Source organism: Zalophus californianus, chromosome 5 (genome assembly GCF_009762305.2).
Source record: "Zalophus californianus isolate mZalCal1 chromosome 5, mZalCal1.pri.v2, whole genome shotgun sequence".
Taxonomy (NCBI): Eukaryota; Metazoa; Chordata; class Mammalia; order Carnivora; family Otariidae; genus Zalophus; species Zalophus californianus.
In genome coordinates this window covers 129,385,629-129,411,168 of record NC_045599.1, presented here as the reverse complement: position 1 = coordinate 129,411,168, position 25,540 = coordinate 129,385,629, and the positions used below count along the sequence as shown (strand labels likewise).

At 37.0% G+C, this 25,540-nt stretch overlaps 1 protein-coding gene across 4 annotated transcripts in view; it reads right to left on the bottom strand.

The window, feature by feature from the left end:
* Window positions 1-25,540, bottom strand: part of DROSHA (drosha ribonuclease III) — a 120,857-nt gene that overhangs the window by 51,196 nt on the left and 44,121 nt on the right. For 3 of the 4 annotated variants that reach the window (XM_027605558.2, XM_027605555.2, XM_027605556.2), the window contains 4 exons: window positions 19,034-19,203; window positions 10,010-10,134; window positions 8,279-8,378; window positions 6,713-6,820 (listed from right to left, as the gene is read on the bottom strand). In XM_027605558.2, the coding sequence (XP_027461359.1) occupies window positions 6,713-6,820; window positions 8,279-8,378; window positions 10,010-10,134; window positions 19,034-19,203 (503 nt within the window). The remainder of the gene's footprint in view (window positions 1-6,712; window positions 6,821-8,278; window positions 8,379-10,009; window positions 10,135-19,033; window positions 19,204-25,540) is intronic. The other variant, XM_027605557.2, reaches the window with a different exon arrangement.

The window sequence follows — 25,540 nt, the reverse complement described above, 5'->3', positions numbered from 1 at the left end:
CCTGAAAGTACATATTGAATGGGTACACAGTATATATGAAAAATTTAACCAAAAAAGGCTGACAGCAATGCTGTCAGAAAACAATGAGAACGTATTTAAGATGTTGAAGAAAGAAAACATAAACCACAAATTTTATATCCAGTTTAAATGGCCTTTATATTTAAAGACAAATGGTTAGGAACATGCAGGACCTCAAGGATCAGTTTTAATAAGCCCCTCTTAAGGTATCTGCCAGAAATGAGCTCAATCAAAAATAAAGGGAGGTGGTGGCATAAATACTGCCATATAAACTAGCAATTACCTTCAAGTATATTTTTACCTGCAGATAATCATAAGTGAGTCAATATTATAGAAAATGCCTAATACTCTACAGATTATACAACTATCAGAAAATGAGGGGAGAATGTCAAGTCCATGAAGAGTAGGGATGAGGCTGTTGTGTATCTCATAGATACTAACTTGCCGCAAAAGGACAATCACTTCAAATTAGACATTGGATGAAAGGAGCACAAGAAATAGTAAACAGTAGTCATTTTCAGTAATGGACAATGGGACACACACACACATAGCGGAGGGAGAAGTTTCATTAGATTACAAAGGTGTTAATATAAAGATAACTGTTAGAACAGAATTATAAACCTCCCTAAATCTAAAGAGATATAAAACGAAAATAAAAAAGCAAAGAAAATGGACCTCATAGTGACCACATAACAAAAAAGTTTGATAGAGGGGAGGCCAAACAAGAACGTGTGTGTGTGTGTGTTTGCTTGTATTAAAAGGAAAATTAATCGTTTCTAAAAGATGGCTACCCTTAGGGGTTTGGGGTGGCAAGAATGGGGTAGAAGCAAGAGAAACAAATTAGATTTTCAAAAACAGACTTGGCTTTGTAAACCTGAGTTTGGAATTATGGTAAATATTTTACAGATTTATAAAACAATATTTAATTTTTATTTTTTATTTTTTTAAAGATTTTATTTATTTATTTGAGAGAGAGAATGACAGAGAGAGAGAGAGAGAGAGAGCACAAGAGGGGGGAGGGTCAGAGGGAGAAGCAGACTCCCCGCTGAGCAGGGAGCCCAATGTGGGACTCGATCCCGGGACTCCAGGATCATGACCTGAGCCGAAGGCAGTCACTTAGCCAACTGAGCCACCCAGGCACCCACAATATTTAATTTTTAAAAGAAACATTTAAAATCAAAAGTCAAATAAAATAAATTAATCTAACTGTGTAACCAGTTTGTGGTCTAAGCACAAGTGACCTAAAAACACAGTAATCTGAGTGGGTAGGACTCGTGTGATATATCTGTAGAGAATCACAGACAAGGAATACCCCCAAACAAACAACTACTTCCCATAATCATTTTGTTGGTGGTGCCATTAATATTGTTATTCTGGGACTACTGTTTGTGTATCACAGAATAAATCAAATGAGTAATTTTTTTGGTCTTATATGGGGTCTCTATATGGGATCAGTACCGAGGGGAAGATTCTTTTTTTAAGTATTCTAACTAATAAATACATAAAGACAGAATTAAAATATCACTTTGGCAGCTCTTAAAAAATCCTGGGTCTAGGTCATAATTCACCAGTGACTAATAACGTCACACACACAAAAAAAGAGACCATGGATGGATCTAGAGGGTATTATGCTAAATGAATAAGCCAGACAGAGAAAGACAAACAAACTCAATGATTTACTTATATGTAGAATCTAAAAAATAAAACAAATGAACTAACAAACAACAACAAAAGTGAAAGAGACTCATAAATACAGAAAACAAACTGGAGGTTGCCAAAGAGAAGGGAGTTGGGGGGAATGGATGAAATGGGTGAAGGGAATTAAGAGGTATAAACTTTGTTATAAAATAAATAAGTCACAGAGATAAAAAGTACAGCGCAGGGAATACTGTCAGTAATACTGCAATACACTTATTGTGGTATTTTGTAATGTAAGTAATTGCTAAATCACTATGTGTTGTACACCTGAAACTAATTTAATTTTATATCAACTATACTTCATTTTTAAAAAGAGGTATATGATTGAGGAGAAATACATTCCAATTTGAACACTTATTTCTTCAACTGAAAAATGGTCTGATTAAGTCAGATTTCTAATAACAGAATTTACTTTCTGAAAGAACTATTAAATGTTTGGATTATCACTTATTATAAAAAGACACAGAGAGAGAGACACCACACTACCACCTGTGAAAAAGTTGTACAAAAAAATAAACTTAAATCTGATCACTGCCATCCAACCAAACTTTCTATGATGATGGAAATATTCTGCATCTCTGCTGTTATAATAGGCACTAGCCAGGTGTGTCTATTAAGTGCTTGAAATGTGGCTCGGACAACTAAAAACCGAATTTTTAATTTCATTTAATTCTAATTTAAGTAGCCACGTATGGCCAGTGGTATTCTATTAGACAGCAGTTTATAATAATTTATAGGAAATATAAGGGAGAGAAGCACATGTTAAATGATATCATGAAGTTGCAATCAGCAAAACCCAGATTAGACCTTAGGAACACCATAGAACACAAGATCCAGTTTCTTCAACAACAAAAATTTGCAAGGGAAAAATGGAATGAGAATCTAAAGAGTAAAGAGACTTAAACCACATCAACTCATGTATGGATCTTTGTCTGAACGGCCACTTGAGCAGACTGAAACATATCTAGAAGATAATCAGGAATACATGAACAGTGACTGGGATATTACAGAGATGCTGCTGGTAACAGCTGAAGCTGTGTGAGGATAGCAGAGTGCTCCCCACACTTTTCTGCCTCATCTTGTAGATGTTGGAAATTTGCAATAAAAATATAATTTTGACAGCTCTCTATCAGGCCAGTTAGCCTTCAAGCAAAATCTTGTTCTCTTCCTTTACAAGAACCACTACATCTCCAGTTTAAAAAAAAAAATCAAGTATCTCACATGGTTCAAAAATTTGTTAACAGTAACTGTGAAGCCATATGTCTCTCAGAGGTATAAATCTCCATTTCCACCCCAAGTTCCAACTTAGAAAATGATTCCTTGAATGTGTTGTCCAAAACCTCTTAATCCCTAGAGATATTTCTTTTCACTATTCAGTCACCCCTTGATAGATCATGGAGAGAGAATATCAGTTAGTGTGATACTGCATGGGAGCCTTCCCTTCCATTCCAGAGTCACTGTGGAAGACAGCACAGCTATTAACGAGTCCCCATACAGCCCTGTGTCTACTCAGTATAAATACCAAGACCACAACTCAGCTCATCTTTCCAGCACCAACAGCAATTCTCCACGTCCTGAGCCTTAGTTTTCTCAAGGAGTTAGTACCCCCGAATACAGCATAAGCCTTATGTGGGTTAGATGACCATAATGGTAGCAGATTCCTTGCTCCTTTTTTGATGTCTCTGTTTGTCACCTTTATCCATTTTCCATTCTTATGGTTCAGTTTATTGATTCCCATGAGCCACCTCCTTACTGTAGCAGAGGGTACAAGTACCTACTTCTAAAAGATACCAATTCAACCTCAGTGGGCAGAACCCCATTCTTAAAATATGGATCCTGTAGCAACATGCTGCCTTTCTGCCTTTTCTGAGGCACACTGTTGAATTTTTCAGCCTCAGTTTCAGGTTTTAATTCCTGCTTTTTCCCCCCTATATTACCTAGAAGTCACTCTAATAAACAGCAACACAGAAAAAAACCTTTCAGGGCTCCTGGGTGGCCCAGTTGGTTAAGCAACTGCCTTCGGCTCAGGTCATGATCCTGGAGTCACGGGATCGAGTCCCACATCAGGCTCCCTGCTCAGCAGGGAGTCTGCTTCTCCCTCTGACCCTCTTCCCTCTCGTGCTCTCTCTCTCTCATTCTCTCTCTCTCAAATAAATAAATAAAATCTTTAAAAAAAAAAAAACCTTTCAATAGTTTGTCTCTAAATATGACTTCAAGTTCTGCATTTAGTTCACATGTAATTACAAGTTCCAGGCTCAGCCCTAGATTTCCATTTCTCCTAACACTGGTTGGGACATCAGGTAGAATTTTCTAACCTAATAAAAACACTAGTAACTTCTCTGGCTGGGAAATCATACTTCTGGAATGAGAGGCTGGTACTTAGGTTTCTCCACCTTAGATTTATCACAATAGTTTTATCTCCAGCAGCAGCCAGATAACATCACAAGGCTTTTGCCAGCAACCTACTAGCAATTATTACTAATGAACAGTAGGTTCTACATCAGTGAATTACCAAATAGAGAATCCTTCCCCTATCCCCATGCCTGAGGATTTTAGAGAAGTGCTTTTTTTTCCCCCCCTTAAAATTAAGCATGAGTTTATCTGTTCACAGGCTTCAGGATTATTCAAAGTATTCATTTAACTGCTATTTCTCGGATTCTTAGTCTTCATTACCAAACATACTAAATGCCTTTATTTTCAATGTTTTAAACTGCATTATTACACGCCACCTGCCATCTTATTTGAGGAACACACACAAAAAGAAACATTTATTCTAGGATAAGAACTTAAATAAGGCCAACATTACTTGTAAAAAATTGGAGGATTGGAGACTGGAAACATGGCTTCTAAACAAATGGCAGTTGTCTTTGGAAGAGGGGGACTATCATTAGATCAAGGAGTATTCACCTTGGCAGGAGTTTTAATCAGGATCCAATTTCTCTGACCAGTTAGTCAAAGGAACTGAGTGCTTTTGCCTGCCAATCTCCAAACAGAATGTAAAATATAATACATAAGGGGATGATAACCTCATCCTCTGGCTGCTTCTAACCTAGCTGAGAAGCCAGAGTAAGATATATGTGACACAGCTGAAGAACACAGAACTGCAGTAGAACAGATTATTCAGCACCCGTATGCAGGCATTTCGCCAAAAGAAAGGGGGAAAAGGGCTCAATGCTTTAAACAAAATTGTGTTCAGTGCAACAAAACTGCCTCAGGACCTGCTACACGGGGTGGAAATCAAGTACAACAAGATACTCCCTCCACAGCCACCACCCACCAATCAGTTATTTTTTTCTTTTTACAGATTAGGGCTCTACAGGGTTTTGTTTAAAAAAAAAAAAAAAGAAAATGTTCAAAATTAACAAAAACACAAGTTTAAAACCCACTGAACTGAAAGATCTCTAAGGTCCCTTCCAGTTAATAATGCTCTACAATTTATGATGTCTCTATCAACCCTGACTTATCACTGAGAACACCAGATTTTGAGCAGATTGTTGAACATTCTGCTAAGTGTTCTTCTGTCTACCTTAGGATGACATTATGTCGGTTTTGAGAAACAGAAAAACTGGATAATATAGCTTCAAGGCCCTAAGAAAGAATCAGCAGAAGATACTCACTTCTGAATACTTACAGTAAAAAAAAAATTGGTCAGGTAGCAAAATAACTGAAGACTTTGGTAGACACAACTGGCTGCCACTGTAGAGAATTATTCTCAAACTATCTAGTAACACGGCATCAACAGCAGTCCATCTTAACACAAAACTATGTAGCTCTGGACATCACAATGAATCACCTAGCAATACCTTTAATAATAAGATTAAATCCCACTGTTCAATATAAGAATTAAATGCCGACACTGACTTCAAGAAAAAACACCTCATTGTGATAAAATAAATACCCGCGACACCTTGAACTTATCACCATACACGCTACCACCAAAACAGAGCGAGTGGAAGCCTGTTAAGTGTTCCTCCCAAAGGCTGAACATGACAAACTACACTACCTGACCCCTGCCTGAGTATTCATTGCCTTTATTGTAATTCCCACAGAGCATAACCAGTATTAATCACAACAAAAGAATGAAGTGAAGACTCAAAGAATATGCTGGGTTTTAGGGGTTTCTAATCTGGTATAAAATCCACTCATAGGGAAAACAAAAATAGTTATTAGTATGAGTTATATATAGCTGAAATGTTCCACTATTAGTTCACCCAAAGAAAAACTATTATCATTTGGCTCAAATATGAAATTTATACTGATTTTGTTCATTAATGCCTTTAGTTCCCTGCAATGTAAGTTTGAGTCATCAGTCTGGAAAGTTTGGACACAGTATCTTCAGGAGTCTGCCTGCAGAGCTGTTGGAGTATCTCTCTTTTTTTTTTCTCTTTTAAGATTTTATTTATTTGACAGAGAGAGACACAGCGAGAGAGGGAACACAAACAGGGGGAGTGGGAGAGGGAGTAGCAGGCCTCCCACGGAGCAGGGAAGCCCAATGCGGGGCTCAATCCCAGGATCCTGGGATCATGACCTGAGCCGAAGGCAGACACTTAACGACTGAGCCACCCAGGCACCCCGGAGTATCTCTTTTGACAAGCACCCACACATACGCTGCACACAGGCAGGTTCATTTGAAGAATACATTTGCCTTCACTCAACATGCAGAGACAGAATTTAGCATTACTAAGTAACTGCCCCCCCACTCACCCCACCACTGTGCACGTGCGTATGCGCACGCGCGCGCGCGCACACACACACACACACACACACACACACAAACACACACACACACACACACACACACACACACAACTAAACAACATGAAAACTGACACAAAAACAAAACCGAAACAACAGAAAACAATTTATGGTTGGTGTTCCATTTAGCCACAAGATAGTATGTTCTATAGACTTAACAGAATTAGGAAAACTTCAGTGGCAGATGCCTTTTAAAGAAAAAGGGATATAGGTATAAATGTGTTCTCAGAGGCATCATCACCTGACAGACGTCAGAACGGATGCCAGTTTTCCAAAATCCTTGACTACTTAGCTCCACTGTTACTTCTCGCCTCATTGTATTCTTCTGTCGTATTTTTTGGAGTGCTTCCTAGAAAAGAACTCATTATGATGAGTAACCTGACAGTTGTAAAGCAGTATTAGCCAAACATCAAGCATTAGAAAATAAGCTGGATTCATTCAACATCACCCTTTCGTTCAGGTATTCAAACCTCTTCATGCCCAATTACAATACTTTATTTGAAATGAAGGCCAGGATGGTCAAAGCCTTGGGTATGAGACCGCCTTTCCTTTCCTGGTAACTAGATAAGAAAAAATCTAAACCAAATCGACCATTCTGGTGAGTTTAAACAAAAAAATACCCTTTTGCTGATAAAAGAAACAAAATGTGATGTTTCGGACTTAAAATCTGCATCTAAAAATTATATTTGTATCAAGCCTTATGTTAAGCACTTACATCTAAGACAGACAATCAGTAAATTAATCTGCAACCCACATAATTCTAAAAGCTGCCTTCTAATTTGCAAAACCCTTACAAAACCTCTTGTAGCAACGGTACATTCTATTTAAAAAAAGACAATGATTTAAAACTTTTTCAAGACATAATCAGGAGCTGACTCTTCCCTTTAACCTCTCTTCAAATAATTAATTATAAAAAATATTTTATATTTGCACACTTATTCAATAAAAATCTCACAGGAATTCATAATAACAGGAATTATCACACTGCCTGCACCATTGATTAAATGGCTACTACAGGTCAAATACCATTGGAGGAAAGTTAAATGGAGTATTTCAGAAGTCCACACAACCACCTTTTTCCCCGGATGCAACGACAAGAGAAATTTCAGTCAGTCTCCCTTAGCCTTGGTTCCCTCTTTATAATGAGGCTGTCTGGCTCAAGTCACAGGAAGTGAGAGGAATTCAAACACTTTTCCCAGCTTTAAAGCCTTGCTCTCTTGTACTACCCAAAGCAAAATAAAACCTCAATGAGACAAAATTTGATACTGAATCCATTTATTCTTAAAATTATGAATTAAGAAATAAAACATAAATGATCCTGGAATACAGGGATAATACTACCCATAAATAAAAAATATGAAATTTGGGATATAAAATCTTATGAAATAAGTTTACCCTACTAAACTAACAGACATATGGAAGACATATGGAAGGCAATCTTTTACGACCTTAAGACCAAGACATTTAAGTAAGACCCAAATTATATTACGTACAGTCTAATTAATGATAAAATGTTGACCCAGCAATTGTAAAATTTGAAAAATTTCAATAAGATATATTTATTCCCAATGGTAGGAATCCATTAAGAAACAGGGCTTTTGCTGGGTGGGGGGAGGGGTAATGCTCCCTTAGATACTAAGAGATGAAAAAAAAAATCAGTCTGTATACTAATGTAAGGAAAGAAAAGTATGATTTTTTTAGAAGTATTTTTCCATCTTATTCTAGAAGTATGGTGTAATGCAATAATCTTGAAATAAATCTGAAGCACATCATCATTAATCCTGGAAGAACAGGATTTGATACTAACCTCCCTTTGCGCCAGCTTCTGTTTGTCAGTTTGTTTAACTTTGGGACTATTTGCTAGGAGGTGGCGAAGTTTCACGTAACTCTTCCACAGCTTCTGGTACCTAAGGAAAAGGACAGACAGACATCTCAGACAAAAAGGAGGAGAATCTGAAGTGCAATAAAACCAGCTGTTTTAACAGGCCTGCTGAATCATAAATTACATTCTTTTGGATATCCTTAATGGCAACAAACCATTCTAAGGAAGGATCTGATTTAGGGGCAGTGGGGCAGGATGACCAAGAGTCATCTGGAACCCAGTGATTAAGTTGGTAATTATACATCTGTGTTGAAAATGAGGTGTCACTATATATGCCCAAATCTCTCTGGAAAGAATTCCAAAGACACATAAAAACCAACAGAAACATGTATCATTTCTCATCATTACCGATTTTATTTAAATATGTACTTTCTGATGTTGTTGAAAGACCCCTTACTTAACAAGGACACGGTCGGTCTCTGAACTGCCTACATTGAAAGTAAAAGTTGGAGAGTATTAGAAAAGAGAATGCCGTTTGTGCCAATACCCAAGCTATACAGCTGTATCCACCATTTCTCCACTGGAGAGGGAAAAAGACAAATGCTGTGCACCAATTTGTATTTACCATGACAAAAATAAGCATATTTGTTGCAGCCAAATATGTAATAATCAGTCTAAAGGATCCTGGTAAAGCGTCCTGGGAATGAAGAGAAATGCAGTCCTGTAGCAGCACACAGTCCTGCCATCTGAGAGTCCACGAGAGCCTATCACATTCTACTAACATTTGTGACAAGAAGGGACTTTCAGTGAATTTCCTGTCATATCGAAACTGCTCCTTTCTTGGCCTTAGCTGGGTTTCTCCTTTTTGGTAACAATTTTTTAGAGAATGGAGGAAAGAAAGAAGTACTTACACAGTGCCTGGTTCACTGCTTCATACTTTTATCCAAAGGGGGAAAAAAAAGAACAAAACCCTTTAGCCTCTTCTAATGTATCAGCCAGAATTGTATTTATGAATTGAAAATCTCCCATGCCCTTTTCTCCCATTATGAATCCTTAAAAAAAAAAATTAAGTCAGGAAACTGTTTGTTTGTTTGTTTACCGAGGTAGGAAATCCAAACACTTCTGAAGAATATAATGGTACTATTTCCATTCCCACACATCCTCATCTTCTCCCAGAAAAACACTAACAAGCCAGTTGGAAAAACTTAAATGTGGAAAGTAACATCAATTCTAAGAGTCAGAAGTCATTGCCTTCTCCTTACAATGCAACCCTTGACTTTGCATGGGATCTTGAGCTCTTATTAAGATGCCTCCCAAAATAGAATTCTGCATAAATCCGGCAGTGCTAGGAACCAACATGGTGCTACTTTCCTCTAGAGTGCACTGAAAAAATAAATAATAATAATAGCAATAAATATTATAATGATGAATAAAGGAAAAGTTCCTTAAAAGTTAAAACTATACGGGACTCATGTTGACCAAAATTGCCAAGGATACTTTATTGAATAATAATTTCCTGCAGTCAAATCAAGAGAGAAAATAATTCTTCAGGAGCTACCAAAACTTGTTTTATTTAGTAACCTAAATTTGGAAACATGGTTCATTTCAGGTCTTAATTTTTTAATAAGAAAACATCCACTAAAGGGTATTCCTTTGCTAATTCAGCTGTTAGTAGAAGGTGAAATTGGCTAAGACAAACACCGAGAAATATCTTACTGTGGGTCTCCTGCATAACTCAACTGTGCAGGGCGTATCCCAAAGTGGACGATAATCGGAAAAGTAATCACATCGGGGTTGAACTGTTCACGATCCAGTTGATCAATGCGGACAGAGCTAGGTTTCTAGAGAGAAAAATCAAAGCCATTTATTCCCATAAGAAGTCTTTCAGTATTGACTTTAACCTAAGTAATGAAGAAATTAATTGGATTTTTTCTGGGAAAGTCTCATCCCCCAAGGGAAAAATGTCATTTAAAACCCGTTAATCATAGCAGCTATACTATATAAAAACTATAATGTCATCCCTGTAAATGAGTCTATGCCATTTGGCATAATGAACAATGATTTTGTCCTTTTTTGCAGTCCACACAGAAACCTTTAAAAATTAAACTTTTAAAAGGACACCTAGTCAGATATAACTTTTCCTGAACCTCTCCAAAGGCACAGGGGAAATATTCCACATCATGGGGAAGAAGTGTGCTGGCTTATTCTGTTTCATTTCACATTTCCAATGGATGGCTTACTTCTAATTCAGGGTGGACAGATGCCTCTCTATATCCTTTTTTCCATTAGTTCTCCGTGTATCTTGTTTTTCCTTTCTTTTTTTTTGAAATTGCAGTGTAATTCACATATAACATTATATTGGCTTCAGGTGCTGGACATAATGATTCAGTATTTGTATACACTGTGTAATGATCATGACAATAAGTCTAGTTAGCATCTGTCACATAAAAGTTACAAAATTTTTTCTTATGAGAACCTTCAAGATCTATTCTCTTAGCAACTTTCAAATATGCAACACAATAATGACTTATAGGCACTCTGCTGTACATTATATCCCCATGACTCATTTATTTTATAACTAGAGGTTTATACCTCTTGATCCCCTTCACTCATTTTGCCCACTTCTGGCAACCACGAATCTGTTCTCTGTATCTGAGTTTGGTTTTGCTCTGTTTGTTCATTTGTTTTTAGATTTCACACCTAAGTTCAATCATACAGTGTTTGTCTTTTTCTTATTTCACTTAGGGTAATACTTTCAAGGTCTACCCATGTTGTTGCAAATGGCAAGACCTCATTCTTTTTTAAGGCTGAGCAGTATTCCAGTGTGTGTGTGTGTGTGTGTGTGTGTGTGTGTGTGTGTGTGTGACTATTGTAAATAATACTGCAGTGAACACAGGAGTGCATATCTTTTTGAATTAGTGTTTTTGTTTTCTTCAAAATACCCAAAAGTGGAACTGACGGAACATGTTTTTCAATTTTTTGAGGACCTCCTATACTGTTCTCCATAGTGGCTGCACCAATTTACATTCCCAACAATAGTGCACAAGAGTTCCCTTTTCTCCACAACCTCACCAATACTTGTAATCTCTTGTTTTGATAATAGTCATTTGAAAGGTATGAGGTGATAGTTCATGGTTTTCATTTACATATTCCTGATAATTAGTGATGTTGAGTATCTTTTCATGTGCCTATTGGCCATTCATTTCTTTGGAAAAATATCTATTCAGATCCTCTGTCCTTTTTTAATCGGATTATTTGGTTGTTTTTTTTTGTTGTTGTTGTTGTTATTGTGCTATGTGAGTTCTATGTTTTGGATATTAACTCCTTATTAAATATGTGAAATGCAAATATCTTCTCCCATTCAGTAGGTAGGCTTTTCATTTTGTTGATGACTTTCTTCGCTGTATGGAAATTTTTTAGTTTGATGTAGCTCCATTTGTTTACTTCTTTGCCTGTGGAGTTACATACAAAAAAATCACTGCCCAGACCGATGCCAACGAGCTTCCACCTATGTTTTCTCCTGTAAGTTTTATGGTTTCAGATCTTACATTCAAGTCTTCAATCCATTTTGAATTAACTGTTGTGTATGGCCTAAGGTAGTGGTCCAATTTCATTCTTTCACATGTGGCTGTCCAGTTTTCCCAACACCATTAATTGAAGAGACTGTCCTTTCCCCATTGTATATTCTTGCCTCTTTGCTCAAAAATTAATTTACCATATATGCATGAGTTTATTTCCAGACTCCCTATTCTGTTCCACTGTGTCTGTTTGGGTTTTTTTTGGCCAATGCCATACCATGATTACTATAGCTCTGTTGTACAGTTTGAAATCACGGAGCATGATGTCTCCAGTTTTGTTCTTCTTTCTCAAGATTGCTTTAGCTAGTCCGGATCTTCTGTGATTCTGTACAAATTTTAGGATTGTTTATCCTATTTCTGCGAAAAATGCCATTAGAATTTTAATAGGGTTTGCCCTGAATCCATAGATTGCTTTGAGTAATACGGACACTTTAATAGTATTAATTCTTCCAATCCATGAGCACAGAATACCTTTCATTTATTTGTGTCTTCTTCAATTTCTTTCATCAATGTCTTATGGTTTTCAGAGTACAGGACTTTCATCTCCTTGGTTAAATTTATTTCTAGGTATCGTATTCTTTTGATGTAATTATAAATGGGACTGTTTCTTAATTTTTCTGATAGTTCACTATTAGTACATTATAAAAATGCAACAAATTTTTGTGTACTGATTTTTTTACCCTGCAACTATACTGAATTCATTTATTAATTCTAACAGTTTTTTGGTGGAATCTTTAAAGGTTTTCTATATGTAAAGTCATATCATCTATAAATAGTGACAGTTTTACTTCTTCCTTTACAATTTGGATGCCTTTCATTTCCTTTCCCTACCTAATTGCTCTGGCTAGGACTTCTCCTACTATGTTGAATAGAAGTTGGCATCCTTGTCTTGCTCTGATCCAATGTATTCCTCTAATTCTACACCTTTAAAATAGAAGGTATGGTAACATAAAAATCAAATGGTTAAGCTTCTCATTATGTCCATGTAGGTCATTTTTAAATTTTAACAGAAAGCCTCATTTTTTTTTTAATCTTACAGGAAGAAGTGAACAGGTGGTTCCTTCTTCAGTTAACAAAATAACTTTCTTTTATTCTAAAAGTTTGTTTGTAAAAAGATGGTAAAATCATAAGAGTTTTAGCAACCTCCTTGCTTATTCTCAATTCTCAGAGCAGCCCCTAATTAGAAACTAAACTCTTAACAAGAGATGGTGGCATCTTTGGCTCAACTGCTTTAGAGCCAAATGCTACAGAATTGATCTACATGGAGGCCAACAGCATCATTTTGTCATAAAACAATGCCTACAACCAAAGTCTGGCTGGCGGCCTGGTTTGTCCGGACAGAGGGGTTTCAACGGTAAAACCAGGAAACCTGCCAGCAACTGAAACAAGCTGGTTACCCCACCCCACCCCCTACAGCAGGTAGCCCCATACAGCCATCTGATAAATCCAAGCAAGTGACAAAATGAATAGATTTGTGTAAATTCACACGTTAAAAAACTTACACTTAAGTTTTTTAAAAGAATATTTGAATGTCACTTAACGGTCAAAAGGTCCCTAGTATCTGAAAAAATTGACTTCTGCTCTCAAATTTAATAAGCTAGAGAAGATTTTGGTCACAGGTAATCTAATATAAAATTATTTTAAATGCCCTTCATCATGAGCAACCTGTTATTTAGGTCTAGGAATTGTTGCCAAGATTTTGGTTTTTGTTTTTGTTTTTTAATTTTATTTTATTATGTTCTATTAATCACCATACCTCACATCATTAGTTTTTGATGTAGTGTTCCATGATTCATTGTTTGCATATAACACCCGGTGCTCCATTCAATACGTGCCCTCTTTAATACCCATCACCAGGCTAACCCATCCCCCCACCCCCCTCCCCTCTAGAACCCACAGTTTGTTTCTCAGAGTCCATAGTCTCTCATGGTTCGTCTCCCACTCCAATTCCCTCCCTTTCATTTTTCCCTTCCTACTATCTTTTTTATTTTTTTTAACATATAATGTATTATTTGTTTCAGAGGTACAGGTCTGTGATTCAACAGTCTTACACAATTCACAGCGCTCACCATAGCACATACCCTCCCCAATGTCTATCACCCAGCCACCCCATCCCTCCCACCCCCCACCACTCCAGCAACCCTCAGTTTGTTTCCTGAGATTAAGAATTCTTCGTATCAGTGAGATATGATATATGTCTTTCTCTGATTGACTTATTTCGCTTAGCATAATACCCTCTAATTCCATCCATGTCATTGCAAATGGCAAGATTTCAGGGGTTTTGTGATGGCTGCATAATATTCCATTGTGTGTATATATATATATATATATATATATATATATATATATATATATATATATATACCACATCTTCTTTACCCACTCATCTGTTGATTGACATCTAGGCTCTTTCCATAGTTTGGCTATTGTGGACATTGCTGCTATAAACATTGGGGTGCACATACCCCTTCGGATCACTACATTTGTATCTTTGGGGTAAATACCCAGTAGTGCAATTGCTAGGTTGTAGGGTAGCTCTATTTGCAACTTTTTGAGGAACTTCCATACTGTTTTCCAGAGTGGCTGCACCAGCTTGCATTCCCACCAACAATGTAGGAGGGTTCCCCTTTCTCTGCATCCTCGTCGACATCTGTCGTTTCCTGACTTGTTCATTTTAGCCATTCTGACTGGTGTGAGGTGGTATCTCATTGAGGTTTTGATATGGATTTCCCTGATGCCGAGCGATGTTGAGCACTTTTTCATGTGTCTGTTGGCCATTTGGATGTCTTCTTTGGAAAAATGTCTGTTCATGTCTTCTACCCATTTCCTGATTGGATCATTTGTTCTTTGGGTGTTGAGTTTGGTAAGTTCTTTATAGATTTTGGATACTAGCCCTTTATCTGATATGTCATTTGCAAAATATCTTCTCCCATTCTGTCGGTTGTCTTTTGGTTTTGTTGACTGTTTCCTTTGCTGTGCAAAAGCTTTTTATCTTGACAAAGTCCCAATAGTTCATTTTTGCCCTTGCTTCCCTTGCCTTTGGCGATGTTTCTAGGAAGAAGTTGCCATGGCTGAGGTCGAAGAGGTTGCTGCCTGTGTTCTCCTCTAGGATTTTGATGGACTCCTGTCTCACGTTTAGGTCTTTCAACGATTTGGAGTCTATTTTTGTATGTGGTGTAAGGAAATGGTCCAGCTTCATTCTTCTGCATGTGGCTGTCCAATTTTCCCAACACCATTTATTGAAGAGATTGTCTTTTTTCCATTGGACATTCTTTCCTGCTTTGTTGAAAATTAGTTGACCATAGAGTTGAGGGTCCATTTCTGGGCTCTCTGTTCTGTTCCATTGATCTATGTGTCTGTTTTTGTGCCAGTACCATACTGTCTTGATGATCATAGCTTTGTAATAGAGCTTGAAGTCCGGAATTGTGATGCCGCCAGCTTTGCTTTTCTTTTTCAACATTCCTCTGGCTATTCGGAGTCTTTTCTGGTTCCATACAAATTTTAGGATTATTTGTTCCATTTCTTTGAAAAAAGTGGATGGTATTTTGATAGGGATTGCATTAAATGTGTAGATTGCTCTAGGTAGCATTGACATCTTCACAGTATTCGTTCTCCCAATTTTGTATATCAAAGCAGCAGGATACAGTTTTAAAAGAGGAGTTGCAAGACTATACTTTCAGGGATCATTTCTATAGTTCATTAAAAGAGGAGTTGCACAACTAAAAATGTTAGTGAATTATTCATGTTTTCATGATTTTAAACAGCATACTACGGCATCAACCAAGGAAACAGTGATTTAAAATATCTATAGCATCTTGAAATTTATAGGGGGGAGAGATGAAATAAGATCTAGACTTTGGCCACACCCTACAATATCCATCATACCAGCTTTGAGGAAGAATAAAAAATATTCTCAGTAATGACCAAAGTATTCCCTGGCAGAGGCAAAGTGCCTCGGGAGGGAGATTAATTCTTTTAAGTTCTGCAGCAATGAAGTACTTAATGTGACCATAATGGCTTGAAAAATTTAATAAATTCCCCAATATTCTTACCACTGGGTAATCTTTCAAAGCAAGTACTGCAGAGGATGAAATGTACTGTCATGTCTACTCTGCTCTATTCACAAAAGATATAATGAAAGGATGTTTTTATGATACTGAGTTTTCAGGATATTTTCCTCCTTTAAACATATTTTTATTAACTTTAACATGTTCCCAAGTCTGGCACCCAAACTTACCTTTCTTAATTTATTTCTGATTACTTTCTAACATAAACCTCTCATCCTGACCAATCTGGTTTCATTATCTTCCAAATTGGCCATATATCCTCCCAAGTACACACATTTGATCATGCCAATAAGTTATACAATTTCTCGATTCCTTAAAGACCTCCCTGTAGCATTTATGAAGTATCCCTGGCAGCCTGGTCCAGTGATCTCGCCTAAGATCAGATACAGGCTTTCCTGTCCTGTACTGACTGATCTATGGACTCAACAGTTCATCACAGACTCCTTTCACACGGATATGCCATGAGTCTGTGCCTGGACAAACAGCATATATAATGTGTAGACTTTACTAGCACCTGACTCACATAGTAGTCACCCAACAAATGAGCTAAATGATAATCATGGTAATGAAGTAAATGTCCTCTATGCTAATGGCTCAAAACCATGAAGGGGTGAATCAGAAAAGCACCTGGGGATTTTTTTTTTTTTTTTAACAACAGATCCTTGGGCCCCATTACTTGGGAGTATATATGGAGTAGGGATGATCAGGGCATTCGTACATTTTCAAAAGCTCTCCAACTGATTGTAGGATTTCAGGAAATGTTAACCAAGGTATGGAAAGAAGCCCCAGGGTGAAAGTATTCCCAAAGTGTGCACTCTAGGCCGCAGTACTCTTCAAGCAGACTCCACCAAGATGAAAAGGTGCCCAAAGTGTGCACTCTAGGCCGCAGTACTCTTCAAGCAGACTCCACCAAGATGAAAAGGTGCCCAAAGTGTGCACTCTAGGCCGCAGTACTCTTCAAGCAGACTCCACCAAGATGAAAAGGTGCCCAAAGTGTGCACTCTAGGCCACAGTACTCTTCAAGCGGACTCCACCAAGATGAAAAGGTGCCCAAAGTGTGCACTCTAGGCCGCAGTACTCTTCAAGCGGACTCCACCAAGATGAAAAGGTGCCCAAAGTGTGCACTCTAGGCCGCAGTACTCTTCAAGCGGACTCCACCAAGATGAAAAGGTGCCCAAAGTGTGCACTCTAGGCCGCAGTACTCTTCAAGCGGACTCCACCCAGATGAAAAGGTGCCCAAAGTGTGCACTCTAGGCCACAGTACTCTTCAAGCGGACTCCACCAAGATGAAAAGATGCCCAAAGTGTGCACTCTAGGCCGCAGTACTCTTCAAGCGGACTCCACCAAGATGAAAAGGTGTGTCTCCCACCACCCTCACTCCCACCTATCTTCTGACCCTGCTATAAAACTGGCAAAAGAAATGTATATTTATGCAACTGTTTAAAGAAGAAAAGTAAAATTCAGAGTTATACTGTCATAATGCCAGGACCTGTACATTTCTTTTAGAGTTACTTTAACAATTAGTTGTATGGTTTAACAATATAATAGCAAAAATTGTATGATTTTAAGTTTTAAACAAGTTTTATGTTTAAACAAGTTTTTATTAAACACTTTCACTTTCTAGACTTGTTTGAAATAATCAGTATTAGCTGAAATGTTTGCTTTGCAAATAGTAACATTTTGTTTGTGCAGATGTTACTGTCATGCTACAAAAAGTTGATCCAGAGTTTTTATTTTTATGAATCAAGGCTATTAAACAATTTGGCAGCCTTTTAAAAACAACAGCTTTGTTTAAATAGATTAGTTTCTTTACATAAAAATATTTTAATTCTCCATTTCTGGAAAACTTTATCCTGATAAGATGCCAATATATAACTATTTTATGAAACAATAACATACTTCAGAGAAAAAATTGTAATTCATATAAATATATAAAACAGCATTTTCTTTGTAAGAGAAACCTACTTGACTTTCAATTCTCTACTCTTTATTTTTTATATTTTTACTTCAAAAATTAATACTGGAAGCTAATTTTAATACAAAACACTTAAAAAACAAAGAAATGGGAAATATTTGTAATAAGTATGGCAAAGGATCAATAAAAAAGGGCAAATATCACAAAAGAAAATTAGAAAAGGGGTATTAATAGGTCATTATCAAAAGAAAACATGAAAGGCCAATAAACATTTAAAATATCAAATTTTGTTAGAAACCAAAATAAATACAAAACTGAACTATGTAATTTTTTTCCCTATCAGTTTTTTTGTTAGACTAGTACAGTATAACCAATACAAAGATAGGGCCTGCTCATATACTCTCGGTCAACGTGCAAATTTTACAACCCTTCTAGAAGGCAATTTACACGTATCCAAGGCCTTAAAAATGTGTGTATCTTCAGCCTATTAACTTCACTTACAGGACTTCTTCCTAAAAAATTAAATGGACACACATTCAAAGATATATACATGTTTATACATATATGTGTTTATATACACATATACAAATTCAATACAGCAATACTGGTGACAGCAAAAATCTGCAAGCAACCTAGGTGTCCAATAATAGGGGGCTAATTAAATAACTTAGGAACCTTTTAATTACACTTGTAAAGAAATTTAAGACTACAGAAAAATAATTTTGTGATTGTTGTTTCTGGAAGAGAATGAGAAGAAAAGGTCTAAATATGAATACTGAACTGTATGATACCAATTTTGTTTTAAAACAATATGAAAGTCTCTAAGGAAACTAGAAAAGTGAATAGTAATATCTCCGGTAAATGGAATTATGGATAACTTTATTGTCTTCTTTGGGCTGTTTCTTTATTTTCTTAACTTTTTATAATGATGATATATTACTTTTATACTCAGAAAAAAAATATCAGATCCAAACATATCTAAAAACTAATCAGATAAACTTACTACTAAATATGACTACATCGTAGTATTTTTTTATTTGCTAAATATTTAAAAGGAAAAATTACTCAAAGGACAAGAATGAATACTTCAAACTTTTAAATGTTCCGTTACTGTTTTTTTGAACATTCAAACTGGAAAGAAGGTGGTTCAGTCTCAGAACATGCAAGCACCAGAACATACCGTTCCAGGGTTGGTGACAATCATGCCTTTGCATTCTTCTGCGTATTTCTGCCACTCAAGTTCTTCCCACTGAAGCATATTGGCAATCTCCTCTTCGGGAACCAGGGCTTTGCTACACCGTAATAAGTAAAGGAGAATTTGGTGCATGGACAGCACTTCCTTTCCTCCATCTTGGGTGGGAGGGGAAAGAGAGGAAAAAAATAAAGCTACTCAATAGTCAATCATCAGCTGAATAAGGAAAAACAAGACAGTGAGGGAAAAAAAGAACATTTATAAAAAAGTAATTTAGAATTTACATTGTTTAACCAGGTGCCAAATAATACAAAAACCATTTGTTTCATTGATGAACAGTGCTCACAAACCACCTCATTTACTAAAATGGCAACAACAACATTATAAATGATAAAAGGCTCCATTTGTCAGGTCTGAAAATAAAAAAAAAGTGCCTACCTAAATAAATTTAAAACCACCTAGCATAAAAAGCCATAGTTTATAATATACAGAACTATGTTATGTCTTAAATATTTTATGATTCTTTCTAAGGTAACAGATGAAAGCTCTTTAGAAGTGATGTTACTGTCTTAAGGAAATTCTAAGCTTTTATGAGATATTTATGGATGTTTCCAATAAGCTATTGTTGCATTATGTTCTAATTTTTTGGTGCTAATGTGCTGCACCTGCCGTGATGAATAGCGCTAAAAAGGCTGTACTAATATCATGAAGATCATTATGGAGTTAGTACATGGAAAAAATACCAAGTATTCTGAGGCTTACAGAAGCATAAATTACTAAGTACAGAGGATAAAAACAACAAAGGACATAATTAAAATACCTAGGAAAGAGCCAATTAATCTGGTACTTGATGAACCAAAGACATTCATATAATAATGTGGGCATTAATTTTGGGTTCACAGGCTTCTTCTGCCTTCTTTTTGGGCTTAATTTCTTGATCAATATGTGCCTTTTCTTTGCCTAATCCCAACCCAAGAAAGGACAAGAGCTCTGAAGGTTTGGAGGACAATGACTACTGCCCCCAGGTCATGAGATATGCTAGGAACACCAGTGTAGGGCCAAACACTTCATGGAGAAACAAGGGACCAAGATGGTGGGGATGGGAGGGCACAAATGAGAGTGTCCTATTTGTGCTAGAGGAATGAATGGCACCCAAGGAATCTGAGGTACTAGAAAAAGAGGATGAAAGATCTTTTTTTTAAAGATTTATTTATTTATCAGAGAGAGAGAGAGTGTGAGTGAGCAGAAGCAGGGGGAGTGGCAGGCAGAGGGAGAAGCAGACTCCCCGCTGAATAAAGAGACCAATGCAGGACTCGATCCCAGGACCCCAGGATCATGACCTGAACCAAAGGCAGATGCTTAACCGACTGAGCCACCCAGGCATCCCGAAAGATCTTTAATATGAGTTGCCGGGGGTAAGAACCTGGACAGGACTACACATCTGAGAAAGAAGAGAGTAAAGATCAAAATTTTTTGATCTTTGTTGGTTTTTTTTTTAATCTCAGATGTTGTTATGGAACCAGACAGCACTGCTGCTATAGAGTTACCATATATGTAAGCATGCATTTATTCATTAAATACTTGTTTATATTCAACAAATATTTACTGAGCACCTATTACACAGCAGGCACTCTTCCAGACCCTAGAAATACAGTGGTGATCTAAACAACCAAAACAGAGAAGGGAAAGACACAGTAAAAAACAACCACAAAATAAATCAGGTCAAGATAAAGACTCTTCTATAAAGGTTCAAAACAGGTGAAGGACTGCAGCTATATTTAAAATGGTGGTCAGGGAACGAATCCATGAAGAGGTGCCATGTGAGCAAAGTAGAAAGAAGCAAAAGAGCCCATTATGTAGCAATCTGGGAGAAGAGTGTCTCAGATAGAAAAAACAGCAGAAGGCCTATAGTAAAGTGGGATTGATATGTTCCAGCAACTGCAAAAAGGCAACGTGGATGGAATGAGAGAAGGAAGAGAGTGTGAAAGAGGTGGCAGGGAGGCTGGATCTTGCAAAGCTTCTACAGAGCACAGGAAGAGCTCTGGATTTTATTTTCTGATGAGCAGGTTTATTAGCATTATGTGCCAGGCACTATGAGTGGTCCCGTGTTGCAGTCATGGAAAAAACAAACAAAAACACAAGCTCTAGGCCCTCAAGAAGCATGTAGGCTAATAATGATTAATCACCACTGTTCCTAGAGGAATCTTTGTAGATGACATTCTGAAAACAGAGTTCTCTTAATCAAAGACATTGAGTCTCCAAAAAAAAAAAAAAAAGGTCCAAGAAGTGACTAAAATACAATCAACCCACATGAGGACATGTTATACCTACTGATTCAGATTACTGCTCACAGCAGTGAAATTTTTTATGCCTCATTACAAAACATCTGCTTTAAACCCAAGAGTCACCTTTGATTAAGAAACTTCCATTGTAAAGGGCATATTTCTCAAGAGTCTGTCTCAAAAGACATTTCAATCTCCCTGCATATAACATGTTTTCCTCAGTCATTGATGCTCCCCTCTTTGCTAAGGAGCCCAGCAAAGCCATAATGCCTATCACGATGCCTGTCTGTCTGAGCCCACAGTAGTCTCTACTTCTAGGTAGTCGGAGGCAAACAGATGGAAAAGAGAACACTAACGCCAGAATACGATGATTTACACCGCATGTGTATACATAGAGAACAGCAAAGAGAAAAAGGAAACCTAGGGAGCTTTGAGAAGAACTAGCACACTGACTAGATTCATTAGAAACCAAGAAAAGAGTAAAATAAAATAGTATTTGGCTCATAATCTCTATTATTTGGTAGTATCACTAAAGAGCACTGTGGGCCTACAAGGATCCATCAGAAGCCCAGCATGCCATAAGAAGGAAGAGAGTGTTGTTTTGTTACAAGGATTAGAAAAAAAGGCTCAGATTTTATTTGGGGAAGGTATGTGGTAGAAGGAGCAAATATATGCAACGCCAGGTATACAGAATAGCACTAAAATCTCCCCACCAGCAGTTACAGAGGGCTGACTTCATGGCACTGCAAATAGAAGTGAAATAGACTAAGTGCTATGAATTTAAAGTGAAAAGACTAAAAAACTAAAAAAGCTATTGGAAGAGAGGAATATTTGGGCCTACAAACCAAGGACAGGGCCCGTTTTAGGAGAAGAATACCTGCAAGATAAAGAAAAAGGGCCATGGGGCGCCTGGGTGGCTCGTCGGTTAAGCATCTGATTTTGGCTCAGGTCATGATCTCAGGGTGCTGGGATCAAACCCCGCTTCGGTCTTTGCACTCAGCACGAAGTCTGCTTGTCCCTCTCCCTCCGCCCCTCCCCCCCCACTCGTGCACACGCACTCTCTCTCTCAAATAAATAAAATCTTTAAAAAAAAGAAAAAAAGAAAAGGCCACCAAGTGCTTGTAAGAATGCTTTTACCTTTGGGTGCAAAGCTGCTAATGAGAAAGTAGAGCTTTACCACAGCAGAGAAACCAGAAACATTTAAAAGCATACACACATCAGGTGCAAAGTCAGTAATGCTGAAGGAGAAATTATAAATCCATGTTGAAACCTGCTAAGTATTTTAAATGGCAACTACAACCTAGAGAGACAGATATTTACCACTGTGACAAAGCAGAAACCCAGGACAGACAACCTGAAATGAAAGGTTTACCGAGGAGGGGGATGAAGGCACCGCTCCAGGTTCGGTACTGGGGCGCAATCCTTATGGAAATATTAAAAAAGGAAGACAAGACTAGAGTCCTGTCAGAGCCCATGGGGCAAGGGCTGCATCCCTCACACCCAGCCTGGTAAAAAAGACACTCCATAAATATCTGTGGGAATGACTTTCTGAAGCAGATAAATAACATGGCCACTTGCTCACAGACTGCCATGAATTTACTAATGTTAATGAATTGGCTCTTCTGGTTTATCTGCTTTGCTACATGTTTATGTTGGGGATTTATGGAACTATGTCACTGAGGGCTAGGAAGTAATTTTTATCTCATTGGCTGAGATAAATAGGACATGATATAAATGAGAAATTAGAGTGGGTAAGCTAAGGTTAGCAGGAATTCTGCCAGCACTGGGACTGGAACTGTGACAACGGCTCATTATTCGGGAAGAACTGGAGTTTGTGTTTCAGGGAATGAATCTGGACAGTCATTAATGAACTGACAGACTTTATAAACTGTTTCTTAGAGACCCAATTCTCTCAGTTTATATTGCTTATTTATATGGTGGGGGGGCAATTTGTTAGGGAATTTGTGGTAAGAATATGGCTGGCTAAACAAGTATTTCTCAATAGTGTAATAGTTATTTTAAGAACCATAAAAATACCTTCCTCTTTGCCTACACTGAGAATAACCGTATAACTGCATTATCGTATCTCCTGTATATTCCTGTTAACATGTCTTTACATAATCTTAACTTTTGAAAATTTGTATTAACAGATATTTTCTAAACTTCCCTCCAAAAAAGTTACTTTCCAAATAGAAAAAGATGCTGTATCAATTGATGTTTTTTTAAACTACACTTGGTTCCCTGGGAATTTTGAGATAGTCTCCAAGCCTCTGGTTCTCTCTCAGCCATACCTGCAAACTATTTCTCCAGAATGGGGCAATTTCCAGAAATCCATGTGCACAATAACCGATTCGCAAACTGATTAAGGAATTCTGAAGCTTTACTAACAGTGATGATATAAGCAGTGAACAGCCTTTCCCAGAAGAGCAGCCTTCCTATCTTGAATTATGCCCTACCCTAGCTCCAGCCCCAGCTCCAGCAAGAATAAAACCTTAAACTAATTCTACCAGAGCTCTTATTAATGGTTTGGCTATCCACGGTAGAGGCGGGTATTGGAAGGAAACAAAAATTTGAGAAAATCCTTAAAATCTCAATAATCCAGTTGCTCTGTGATTTGACTCCTGGTCAACTAACCTGAATTAAATAAACCCTGGTTTAAACTATAAGCTTAATTTTGGATAAATTCATATGGAGCAAATGAGACAGTTATCTTCAAAACTGGGTAAACTAGGAAACTAAAGAAAAATGGTAATAACTGATAAAACTTCAATTAGATATAATAAATTCATATAGATGAAAAGCAAATGAGCATGAGAGGATCATGAAATACCTGAAATATATGAAAGCTGCTCATTCTCATACGAGTTCAAGTAAAATGCAAATAAAAACCATGAGGTTACGTTGTGCCTCTCAGATGGATGCAACTGTAGAAGTCTTGATATCCAGTGTTGGCAGATATACCAAAAAAGGGTACTGCTAAAAATGCTGGTTAGAGCTACATATCATGCCCTTTCTAGAGAACAATGGGCAACATTTTACAAATACTGTCTTAACAAATAATTTTACTTCTAGAATTCTACCTTATAGGAGATGCATAAGACTACTGTCAAAGTATTGATACACAATGGGAAAAAAAATACAGACCTCCAAAATATTTGTCACTAGAGGAATTGTCATAATAATTAATGTCCACTCATACAATGGAATGCTATGACGGTTTTAAAGAATGAGGCAATGTATTTTTATAGAGGACATCTGAAATGGTTGAGTAAAAAAGGCAAGTTGTATAACATATTTAGTGTTATCCCCACTTAAAGAAAAAAGCATAAATTTCCCTATATAGGGTAAAATGAATACAAACCAAACCATATATAGCATCTAGTCATTTTCACATGTTTAGAAGGGGGTATTTACTTTTTTACTTTATACACTTTAGTATCGTTTGTGTACACACACATACACCCACACCCACACCCACACCCACACACAATTGAGCCAATAAAAGACAAAAGTAACACTTCAATTCTGTGAAGAATGAATGATCTTTCCAATAAATGGTGCAGGATCAACTGGATATCTGTACTGAAATTAAGGATCTTAAAAAAATAAAATAAAATAAAAATAAGGAATCTTGACTCATATCTCATACCAACTGAAAAACAAATTTTGAGACAGATTAGAGATCTAAATTTCTAGAAAATATAGGGAGAGTATCTTGATGACCTTAGGATAGCAAAGATTTCATAAACAAGATAAGCATAAAAGAATATGTAAATTGGACTATATTAAAATTAGGAATTTCTGTCCATCAAAAATCACCATTAAGATGGTGAAAAAGCAATCCACAGAGAAGGTACTGGCAACCTATACATCTGACAAAAGTCTCATATATGGTGTATATATAAAAATACCTAACAAATAAATGAGAAAAAGACATACATCACCCAATAGAAAAATAAGCTAAAGACTCAAACAGGCACTTCAAAAGACAATATCCAAATAGTCAATTAATATATGAAATGATGCTCTATCATAAGTCATTAGGGAAGTGAAAATTAAAATTGTACCATGATACCTCTGAACACTCATCAAAATGGCTAACTTGAAAAAGAAAGAAAATGCCAAGTGTTGGTGAGAACATGGTATAACCTGAACTGTCCCATACACTGCTAGTGGGGCAGGGAAAATGAAAGAATCATTTTGGGAAACTGTT